The sequence below is a fragment of the Brachyistius frenatus genome, unplaced genomic scaffold (assembly GCF_029030835.1).
Source record: "Brachyistius frenatus isolate BFR_SWC_R1_liver_20210118 unplaced genomic scaffold, ASM2903083v1 Contig_20, whole genome shotgun sequence".
In the NCBI taxonomy this organism is placed as follows: Eukaryota; Metazoa; Chordata; class Actinopteri; family Embiotocidae; genus Brachyistius; species Brachyistius frenatus.
Genome location: NW_027210619.1, coordinates 1,781,925 through 1,794,041, shown reverse-complemented (window position 1 = coordinate 1,794,041; position 12,117 = coordinate 1,781,925). Strand labels below are relative to the sequence as shown.

At 41.5% G+C, this 12,117-nt stretch overlaps 2 protein-coding genes across 2 annotated transcripts in view; one reads left to right on the top strand and one right to left on the bottom strand.

Moving 5' to 3' along the window:
* The window catches only part of ttyh1 (tweety family member 1), a 98,004-nt gene that overhangs the window by 31,410 nt on the left and 54,477 nt on the right, over positions 1 to 12,117 (top strand). The window lies entirely within an intron of this gene.
* Positions 1,402 to 11,704, bottom strand: leng8 (leukocyte receptor cluster (LRC) member 8). The gene is given in 16 exon segments (XM_069695807.1): positions 1,402 to 5,643; positions 5,726 to 5,933; positions 6,032 to 6,161; positions 6,246 to 6,314; positions 6,408 to 6,509; positions 6,718 to 7,012; positions 7,152 to 7,316; positions 7,406 to 7,651; positions 7,812 to 7,982; positions 8,068 to 8,239; positions 8,526 to 8,834; positions 8,837 to 8,942; positions 9,256 to 9,333; positions 9,548 to 9,706; positions 9,983 to 10,115; positions 11,316 to 11,704. Coding segments are annotated over 16 exon segments (2,547 nt in total). The 5' UTR covers positions 11,357 to 11,704; the 3' UTR covers positions 1,402 to 5,480.

The window sequence follows — 12,117 nt, the reverse complement described above, 5'->3', positions numbered from 1 at the left end:
AGGTTAAAACAGCAGACGACGCATGTCACGTTTTGACTGAAGATTTCTAAGACTCGATCCCATCGTATCAAATGTGTCTGGATTATTCCCATCAGGCTTCATACAGTTTCATTCTTCTGCTTGCTCTGTGTCCTCATTTCTGTATCTCAGTACTTTGCTGTCTTGTTGCCTCACTAAATCATTTTTCCTCTCTCGTCTTTCAGATTTGTTTCTCCTTCTTTCTGCTCTACTTTGCTCCACTGTTTATACATGTACATGAAATCTTTCCTCAGCTGGCTTCCTGTGTTTTCTGCACTTTCTAAGCTTCTAAATTCTCTGGCTTTATTCTTCTTTTTATTAGTTGTATATAGTATAGATGTTCTCCATGAGATTTTCCCTAGATTTTAATCTTTTTTCTGCTAATTAACTATTCTGAGTGTCTGTAACTTTTGCTGGTGACATTCTCTCTCGCTGCATGATGTATAATTATTTTCTCTCTTCCGCTGCTCTATTTCCTGCAGATCTGGCTTCTTTTTCTCGTCATTATATTAAAGATAGTTTTTGCTCTTTGCTCGACGGCTCCTTCCGTTTGTTTCCTTCTCTGACCCAATTTCTTAGATACCTCTGGTCTTGCAGCTCCGCTCCCCGGCCTGTCCTGTAGCTGTTGTTTTAGTTTCTTTGTCTCTATCTTTCAAGCACTTTCTTATGCCAGACAGCCAGGTTATATCTCACGAAAAACTGATTAGTGAACAATTTAGAAAAGCTTATTTATAAATAATTACTTAAACAGTTAAACAGTAGTTTGCTGATCTTTTTGCAAATGTTTTGAACATTAAGTTAATTGTATTGTATTGTATTGTATTTGAAGAATGTATAATCAGTTAAAAAAAAAAAGCCTGTCTTCCTGCTGTCCTTTTTTTCCTGTTTGCTTCACTTGCCTATTCTTTTTTAACTGAACTGCATGTGCTCTATACTTTTCTCTTTGACTGACTGCGTGTACCTTTACTTACAACTCATTTCTTCCGCTTATCTTTTTTTCCTGATGCTTTCTGATTTCGCTTCCATCAGGGAACACCTAACTTGTTTTTGTGTTTTCAGCTGCTGCATTCAGTGACTATGATGTTGTTTGATACCACAAATATGTTTGCAAAAGTACAACATGTCAAATGTAACTGTATGAGGGGAAGTTGAGATGGAAATAACTCTATTGTGTTGAATAATCAAGCTGATGTCTCATGTCTAGTGTCACATGTGCCTGTCACTCAACATTTATGACAATTCAAAATAAACTGTTCATATACAACTAAACTCACTTCTGTGGTCTACTACTTTAAACTGATCAAATTCTTGTGTTTACATTTGAATCCAGTCAATTTAACTGCCATTATTTAATTTACATAATTTAAAAACAACCACACTGGATGCTCTTTATACTTTAATTTTATTTGATTTTTTTCAAAAGATAATATATACACAATATTTACAAAATGGCAGTTTGTCATATCAGATCTGTGTGGGCATGGGAATGGGGGGGATAGAGAGGAGGCATTGCTGATTAAACCGTCAGCTTCAGTTGTTAGTGAGCTGCAACATAAAAGCACTGCGGACGTGGTACTTACTAGTGAGAGTGACTAGCTGCACACAGCAAACGGTCACAAACAACATAAACAGAGACGATAAGAATGAGAGTAGAAATACTGGTTAGAGGTTTGGGGGAGACAGCAGAAGAAGAGAGAGAGAGAGGACATCATGCAGGGAGGGGGGGGAGAAGAGAAGAGGCGAGTTCAAAAATAAATGTCTGGAAATTAACAGAGGTGAAGGGAGAGATGGGAGTTCTGCTAGTGTCATATATCAGGGAAGGAGTTACAGAGACTGATGGAGGTATACAGTAACAAGGGAGCAAAAAATACAGAAAACATGACTCGGGCACCGGAGGAAAAAAAGACTAAATGAAAATGTACTGTTAGTCGTTTGGGGTGGGGGGTGGGAGTGAATTTTCTATGTAAAAAAACAAAACAACAACAAAAAACAAAACAAAGGAAACATCCTGGGCTGTTTCAGTGCTGAAAACCTGAGACATCAGATGTACACAATTTAACCCTGCGTAAAAATCTTACATCAAAAAGGTCAGTCAAGCTCATCACATTGGAAATGGTTACAAACAAGAGACCTAAAGACTGTATACTTGAAACAGCAAGTTACTGAATGTATGTGATTTCAAAGATAACATGTTCTGCATGCCCAGACACATTTTTTTGATGCAGAGAGGATAAAACTGTCAAAGTAAATACTCTAATTCTACTCCGCAACCGACTGAAGACGCCTGTCGATCTAACAAACACAAGCCAAATGATTCTTCGTGGATAAGGGGAAAAACAAAAACAAAAATCCAGCCAAAATAAAACCAATTTTGATCAAACTGTGGGCACATTATTCAAAAACTGCAAATGTATCTGGACAAACAGAAACCGACAGGACATAAAGCATCATTTTTTTTTTAAACCAAACAATTATCAAGTAGCACATAAAACAATTTGAAAGACTTGGGTTAGCAGCGGATGGGCTTTTTCCAACTTTCATTATGAGAATCTCCCATGTATTTTATCAGCTGTGTGGCTTCAACGTGAGTGGGTCAAACCAAGACCTGGATTGCTCACAATTCTCTCTCTCTCTCTCTCTCTCTCTGGCAGGCGTCTGGAGGAGGTGCGCCCACTTATCATCACTCCCGTGTGCTCCTGCAATGCAGCAGTAACTACAAGATGAAGGATGAGAAGTCTGGTGGTGTGTGGGACAAAGGTTTAGGGAGTGTGGGGAAGGGAGCGGCAAGGAGGACAGGGGACAAGATAAATGAAAGGGAGAAGAAAGGAAACATGTTGAGATCATTGTCATTACAAAATGTCTGCTGAAATAATGGTCAATGAACAATGTGAAAAACAAATTGTCGATTCAGGTTTAAAAGAGCGAGTCGTTAACTTGATGGAGATTCGTTGTGGAAGGTGTTAACGTTACATGCATTTGGCAGTAGTGGTCTAAATTGTAAAAGAATATAGCTTGGCAAGAACCAATCTGCCAACACAAAGCAGGCAAGTGACACAAACGTGACCCACTGCCTGAAGGGACAATTTCAACACCAACATTTTTCATATCGATTGAGTCTGACATTGTGCCAAAAATTGGATTCGACAGCCTCTGCTTTTGTTTTTAGGCTGTAATGGGAGAAATAACACTGACTGGCATTTCTCCAACGATGAAGATGAAGATACAGAACAAAATCCAATCAAGACCTGTCTGCATTTAACTTTACATATTCACATAAATGAAAAAAAATTCACACTTACCCATGTGTGAACTAAAAAACCTACACTATGCACTAACTGAAAAGAAATCACAGCAATATCATACAATATTTACAAAAAAATATACTCTGCTGAGAGGTTAACATGTAGATTGTACAGCATCCACCCCCGTTCTGATCAATTACACCACAGTCTTAAATACGTCAGGCTCAAAATTGCTACAGTGGTGATGAATACTGTTCAATTAAAAAAAACTCCAATTATGAAGAACAATGTCAACCTAAGATTTCAATGTCAGCATAATCACTATATACGAAGGCTCAATTATCAAGATATGGTGAAAAGCAGCACAAAAATAACATTTAGGAGCCATTTAATCGTAACATATCTCTGCCCGATTATCTCCAACACGGATCACTACCATCAATATTATTCTGGGTCCTAAAAAGCACAAACCTCTTTAAGATAAACAAGCCAAAAACACACCAGACAGAAATAACTCATCACAGCTCCACTGCCAATTAGATACTAGTTTGTTTGCAAAAATTAGGCCCCATTATGTTACTAATTTCATAGCTATTAGGAAAATGGACAAAGAAGTATTCATCTGCACTCAATTTAGAAATCCCTTTTTTATTAAATTACCATCTACATCAGGTTGAACTCATGTTGATTTAAATACTCTTATGACATTCAGACAGCAGCGTGTATCTGTGAAGTACGATTTTTGGTATCTCAACAACTCCAATTTTGGCATTTTAGAATATTGTCAAATTTATTATGACACATAATTTATCTAAAAACTTAAAATTTTTATGTAACCCTGATTCGTAGCTGCAAAATTCCGTTACGTTTTGTCATGGGAAAGGCCAAATACTGCTGTCCAAAAAACACAAGACAAATATTTAACCGGTGAAATGTGAAGCGACTTCTCTGTTGTGGTGTCATCCTCCACCTCCTTCCTGAGAGTCCCTTTCTCTTACCAGCGTGCAAACACCACAGCCAGACGCAGCATACAAACCACATGTTATTCCCTCTTGAGGAAGCTGTCGGGTTCCCTCTGACGTGCCACCACGGAGAATTCACCTTCAGCTGGATTTGAAGATGCCCGTTTCTTTAGAATAATGGCTGGTGACGTGAAGACGGCCGACACGGATGAAAGAAGGGCTTGATCACTGCTCTGCCGGATCCCAGGTACTGGCAAAAACTTCTACCTGAGGATGATGGAGGCAGAATACCACTCTGCCTGTGGCTACTTTGATTCTGGAGATGAAGCTCTACATCCAGGGTGTGGAGGAGTGAGGATATAATCTTGATGAAGAACACTTGACAGTATCCTTTATCATACAAAGTCAATGCTTATCATATTGAGACTTTTTCCCAGCGCTGGCCAACATTTAAGGATCGTGACCAGAGTATGAATACTTCTAAATCAGGAGCAAGACCTCAGTCCATTTCTTTCAGGGGCCAAATGGGGACAAAGGACAGGATGAAGAGCCAACTGTGGATACCTTGAGGAAACAGGATGCAGGGCAGGACATACAAACCACCATCTCTTCTTCCAGACAATCTGCTGACATCTTCTCAAAGTCTCTAAGAGAAAAATGTGGAGTAGATTTGACTTTGAGAGCTTCACTTGACTGACGAAGAGCTGGACGAGTGACTTGAAGAGGAGCTGTTTGCGTTTCCCTTCTGCCTGTCAAGACTTGAATCTTCAGGTCTTTGTGCTGTTGACTTGAGGAAGGAAAAACATAACAGAACACTGTTAGCTTTGAAATCTGATGGTGGCAAAGGAACAGGAACCAATTAGGGTGAGCGCCTCCCTGAACTGGTTCTGAGACTTATTGGCCTCCAAAGGATGAGCTGACATGATCCCAACTCTAAACTGCTCCCTCACTTTTCTGTCATTGTAAATGGAGATGACTTTGGGCTAACTTAACGTAATATTTGAGTGACAGTGTGTGCAGACATTCTCCCTCACTTAGAAAACAGTTGTTAGGTCTGTGTGTCAGAAAATTACATTGGCATTTGAGGTCTGAACACAGACTACACTTGCATGTATTTCTCTATATAGGTTTTATAGGTGTTAGCCTATCACTACCCAATCTGAGCTGGCTGAGGTGTCTGAAGTGCAGTGCATTGAATATGTAAGGTTCCTTGATGGTCCCTTAACAACTCCCTTCACTGTGCTAGCCCCCCACCCCCTCAGGAGGCAGCCAAAGCAGCTGTGCTGGTTTTGCAGTCTATCTTATCGGGATCCGAAGCAGTGAAAGTGACACCTAGCCCTGTTAAAAAGGCCATACAGGAGTCTAAACATGAGAAGCCCAGATTAGACTCCACATACTGCACAGGCAAGTCAGGTCTGAACCTGTGGACAGAGGAAAGAGAGACATGGGTCAGTTACCAGGACCAATAATTACCAATATAGATTTTTTTGGAGCATGACTTACGTTTTGACTATGGCCCGAAGTGCAACCTTTCTTTCTCTCTCTACAAACTTGTCAATGAGATACGAAGCCATGCGCGGGGCTTCCTGGTAGAGCTTAAAGAAACGCCGATAGTTTCCCAATGCCCAGGCAGCACGGAGTGCAAGAGCATGGGCCACGCAAGGATCTGCCCGCAGTGCCGAGGTCAAGTACACCAGCTCAGTGGTCAGATCTGGAGGGGAGGATGAACGGCCAATGTTAAAAAGTGGAAGAAAACATTTATGTGATGTATAATAGTGAGATGAAGTCTTCCAAAAGTTGTGAACGTACCTCCAGAGTTTTTAGTGAAGATGTAATACAGCAATCTATATGCTGTAAACTCTCCAATGTTCTCTGAGAGATTGTCCTTATACAGGGCCTTCAGCTGGGTCTGGCACTGGTTAAACTCTTCATGGTCTCCCTAAAGACAATCAGCAGTTAGCTAGTATAAAAATGACTTCCATCACCTTGAGGTAGTGCTACACTACTGAAGAGAAACACTCACTTTTTCCAGAGCAATGCGTGCATGACACTCATAGACTTCCACTGTGAACTCAGTACGAACTCCTTGAACCTAGGACAGGTTAAAGATGAGAGTCAATAAAAAAAACTAAAAAACACAATCCAGACAGAAGTTAATTTGAATGAAACACATAAGATAACCAACCGTGAGGTCCTGTCGTATGGATTTCATCTGTTCACAGGCGTAGGCGTAGTCCTGGTGGGTTTTCCAGTGGGCCTTTACAGCCTGTAAAGATTTTCTCAGCACCTGCATGAACAAACGTTTAGACATAGATTAAAACCCCGGACTCTGTGCTCTGCGATGCAGAAGGCTATGAACAAGCACATACAGTATACAGTGTCCATCCAAATTAATTCAATGTTTCTTTGACAGAATGATGTTGAACCATGTCTGCCCCTTTCAAGTCCCAGAAACATTGTCTCCCACCAGTAAAAGTACAGTAAGAACAACTTACATGCACGGGGCGTACAGTGGACGGGTCAGGGGCGCAGGTGAGCCTCAGGTAGGACTTGGTGATGTCCTGACATGTTCCCACAATGGGGCAGTCCTCCCAGCTGAGGCCTTCCTGTGTTCCATCAGGCAGGTCCAGCGCATTGATGGAGAGAACCAGGGGCTCTGAGCGCAGCTGCTTGTGGAAACGAGCTGCTCTGCTCTGCTTTTTGGCTTCTCTGTTGGGGTCATGGAAATCCATACCAGCGCTGCCGCCTTTCCTCTTCTTTACAACAGCTGAATTGGAATCATCCATGTTTCTGGGAGAATAAGATCAAGAATATCACTAGCTATCCCTGTGGCATAGAGTTGTAAAAAGAAAACCTATTTTTCTCAATTTAAGTTATTCCTTAAGAGCAGTGATAAATATTAACATTCATCATATTTTTGTGACTTTACCTCCTTCCTCTGTTGGCTTTTCCTCCTCTTCCTCGTCCTCTCTCTCCACCTCCACGTCCTCTATCCCTGTCATTACCACGGCCACGTGCTCCTTTCTGATTTCGTCTTGACAGCTGAGGTCGGAGGTCGCTGGAGATGCTGCTGTCTGACTGCGAGCCAGAATCACTGGGAGCATAGATACACAAGACATTGAGACAGGAAGTTCACAGGACGTCCACAGCAACCACAGAAAAGGAGGAGAAATCGTGTCCTACCTGCGCCTATGCCTTTGGTTGCTGCGATCCCTGTGCCGGCCGTGCGAGGGCGATGGTGAGCGGGAGGAGGATCGGGACGAACTAGAAGATGGGCTCCTTTGAGAAAAGATATTCCTGTAGTGGCCCAACCTGTGTCCACCTCTGCCTCTTGAAGCTGCAGCCACTGTACTTCCACCACGGTTAATTGAGTTATCTGATGACCTCTGATTTGGAATAGCTTCCCAACGAGATTGCTTGACCTTTAGTCTAAAGAAAAACCCCACAAAATCCAAATGTCAGGTAACACTACATCCTTTAAGAGCAAAGAAATGCATCAAAAGAATTCACTGCAGTTTTAGGGTGCTTTAAACATTCTGAACTCGCTAATATCTAAACTATGCAAACACAAATCCAATACTAAACTCACTCTGGCAATGGCTCACGAGTCCAGTCAATGGTGTAAGCAGAGCCATCCTTTAAGCGATCCTGCAGAACTTCTTTTAGCACCTTCTCAGTACGATCCTTGTCTTCCTCTGTCTCACAGGCTGTGAAGCAGCGCTGCACGTATTCCTTCATGGCTTGCGGCCAGTCCTGAGGTCTGGAGAGAAAGCATTTTAACTCAATACATTATTCACAGAATAAAAGAAAAGACACTTAATTATTGGAGATAGATGAGTTCTAACCGTGTCTGAGCACCTCCAGCTGCAGCGCTGGCAGCAGCTGGAGAGGAAGGTGTTGGATTCAATCCTGAGGGCTGCTCGCCTGGAGGGAAAGCCTGATTGGAAATTGGGGAACACTGAACCTGATAGGGCCTCTTGGGAATATTGAACTTCACAGCAGCTGTCCCAGGTGCCTCTGTGAAAGCATAAAGGCATACAAATATTATCTTTTGCTGTTTTTTTCAGATAAATTTAACACTGAAATTGACTTTTTTTTTTTTTGTTGAGTCCAAAGAACTCAGATGTCTTCCTTCTGTCTGCAGTCTTCCTCTTAAACCTGCCATTTTTTTTTTAACTTGTTTGAATTGAAATTGGAAACATCAAAGTAGAAATACCATATGAAAGGAGCATCTAAACGGTCTGTAGTAATTCATCCAAGTAAACATTACACGTCAGTAACCTCACAAAAGTGTAAACCTTACGTTTCATGCGGTGCCACAGTTGCTGTCCTTGTTTCTGGTTTTTGTTTTTGTTGGCTTCTCCTCTGGCTAACCCAGGCACATACGCACCCGGTGCTTGCTGTTGCTGAGAGTTATTCTGAGAGGGCTGATAGGTGTTCTGGGCCTGGAAGCTCTGGCCATAGTTCGGCCTTCCCTGGGAATGATTGTAGACTTGCATTTGGTTGGGGTCGCCAGGTGGGTATGGCATGGCGTTGTTGGCACCGTAAGCATTTTGTGATGGAGGGGGGTACTGGGAGTTTGGTGGTGGAGGAATAGGTGGGAGTGGAGGGGAGGGGGTTTCTCTGAGGTGGTTGGGCTCTGGGGAGTAGCAGGGGGAGGAGGTTGTGGTTGGGAGGAGTAACTGGGGGACTGGTCTTCCATTCCAGGCACTGGGGGAGGCTATGAAAGGAAAAACAGAGAAGGCTGTTTTTGCAGTTCAACAAAATCAAACTCTCTGAAGATAAAGAAGCTACAAATGTACTTGAAGAATACAACTGATGTGCATTACACCAAACAACAATTTTACCAAATGTTCTGTCGTGCTATTAAATCTACAGTGGTTTAATAAAGTCACTGGTCATGTCTAGTCATTCAGGTGCTCAAGACTAGGTTTCAAAGCCTCTTCAATTACATCATTATGAATGTGTAGCGTCGATAAACAAATAAAAAGATTTAAATAATCTGTTTTACAAATCAAATTCTCACGACGTACCTGCCCATTAGAGGTTGGCGGTCCTGGATAGGGTCCCGGGGGTACACCATACTGATTTGGTGGATATGCACCTCCATACTGTTAATTCAAGAGAAAACTATGATTTAATTTTTGCCACCTTTAATTAAATATTTGTAACTTCGTGCAACGGTAGAGCCTTCTCCCAGTCACTCTGCATCAGATATTATTTTTTTGAAAATCTCATGTACAGGCGTTGAATGGAATACCCTGCTTTTGTTCTAAATGCTACTGACGTATCATATTAACAAAATTAATTTATTTCTGTACTTACTGGACCCACAGAGTAGTAGTAGTTATAGGGGTATGTATATCCAGGATAGTGCTGCTGAGTTTGCTGGTACCAGGGATAGTACTGCTGCTGCTGCTGTTGTTGCTGCTGTTGTTGCTGCATGGCAGCAGAGTCACTTACTGCTGGCTGAAATTGGCTAGCCTAAAATAACACAAATGCACAAATAGCTTTGGTCTTACTATCCAGAAAAGAGATAAAGTCATTTAGCAGGGATAGGATTAACAATGCACCAAGGACATTTAAATGTTTAAGAAACCAATAAACATACTGAACAAATCAAAATGTCTAGTCATTTCCCAAAGTAAATATCCATTTTGACACATTTCTATTTTGTTATCTGAGGTTACAAACCACCAGAGATGGATTTTTAGTGGCAGATGTAACACAGATAAAATGCACAAGGAGATAAACACACACCTCTGCTGTGGTCCGATTAGCTTGTGCAGTCTTCGCAGAGGTCTGGCTTTTGTTAATGGTTGCTAGTGCTTGTCTTGCTTTCTCCCATTCTGGATTTTCATGAACCTGGCCCTCTGTAGCACTACCATAGGACCTGCCACCAACACGGGAACAACTGTCAGGGGTGGTGTAAGAAGTAACATGCTCGATCAATTTAATAAATCGGATAAACACAACAGAGGCCTAAAAATCTTGAGGTTGTGTTATGGAAATTTAAAACTAATAATAATTACATTTTCGTGATAAAAAAAATAAAAATTAACAAAACATTTAAATGAACTGCTCACTCTAAATCAGAAATAAATTGCTAACCAAATGCTATCCCTGTGAAAATGTTTAAGAAAGCCAACGAATTATTTACACAATGTTGCATGTAAATTAAGACAACGTTATGTTAACCTGCACACAATACTACCTACTGATGGCAGTAGATAGGGTTGGGCAATATATACGCATTTAATTATGTATATTGCCCTAAATTCTGAATATCACGATGGCATAATTGCTGTATTTTCCTTTTAAAGGCTACTACAAAGTAAAGGTAGAACATTTCTGAATTTACTGGATTGTTCTAGCTGCTATATTATTTGTTTTTTTACCCACATGGTCATAATAGGTCGGTAGTTACTTTATTAATCCCCAAGGGGGGATTTTTTTTTTTTCCGCTACAGCAGCATATAGGAAGCAATAAGATAATAATAAAAAGCAAAAAAAATAAATATAAAATGCACAGTATATACAGTACAGTATATATCTATATAGCCACATATAACGTTTGATTTTTTTTTGTGAAGAATAATATTATGTACATATTTTTGCACGAGTACCAACAGCCATATCGTCGCAATATGGATATTAAGTTATCTGGTAAAAAAAAAAAAAAAATATCGTGATATAAAACGATATCTTATATTTCTCGGCCAGCCAACAGTTTAACTTGTTACACAGCTAACCGCTAAGCTACAAATAAACGCGTCAACGTGAGCCAGTTGAAACGAGGCCAGCCCTGAAATACCCGTCGACCGATGACGATTCTTTTAAAAACAACAACAATAAGAGTCAGCTGCGTTAAACCCCAACTTTGATAGTGAGACATTCGCTTTACTTTAGTAGTCAGAAATCCAATTAGCTGATTAGCTTTCGGCTAACCAAACCAACGGCCGCAACAGTAGCTCACGTTAGGTATGCTAACTAATACAATCAACGCTCAGATTAGATATTCACCCCCGACATACACACATGTTAGTCCAAAAGTTACATTTCATTCACCCGCTACTTAAAGAGAGTGGCCTACCAGTTCGCCGTCGGGGTTGCCTGCGTCGTGTTGGCCGCCATTTCGCCGCGGATATAAATTAGCGTTAGAAAGCTAACGCTAGGACAGTTGCTCGCTAGCTTGAGCTAGCTGTCTGGCTAGCGAGAAACTGGGCTAACGCCGTTAGCTCCACTATCGCTAAAAGGTAAACAACGTCCAAAAAAAACCAAGACTGTTAAAAAAAAAAAAAAAAAAAAAGTCTAACCACCAGGAGAGTAGTCAACCGAGCGCTAACACCACTACCTAAACCAAAATAAACAAAACGTGAACACGACGTTATGCAACGCGCAAAATAAAACACAACGTGAATTTTGTCATATTCGCTGCTTCTTCGTTGACGACCGACTTCGTTTGATCGGACTGTGGAGATACAAAATGGCAGATAACGTGACGTCGGCCAAGTCACGTGGCGTATTGCTGGTACTTAAGAGAGGTTTTGTTCGCCCGGTGCGCTGTCTTTCAGGCGGGGCGGACAAAAACGTATTGCTGGTACTTAAGAGAGGTTTTGTTCGCCCGGTGCGCTGTCTTTCAGGCGGGGCGGACAAAAACGTATTGCTGGTACTTAAGAGAGGTTTTGTTCGCCCGGCGCGCTGTCTTTCAGGCGGGGCGGACAAAAACGTATTGCTGGTACTTAAGAGAGGTTTTGTTCGCCCGGCGCGCTATCTTTCAGGCGGGGCGGACAAAAACGTATTGCTGGTACTTAAGAGAGGTTTTGTTCGCCCGGCGCGCTGTCTTTCAGGCGGGGTGGACAAAAACGTATTGCTGGTACTTAAGAGAGGTTTTG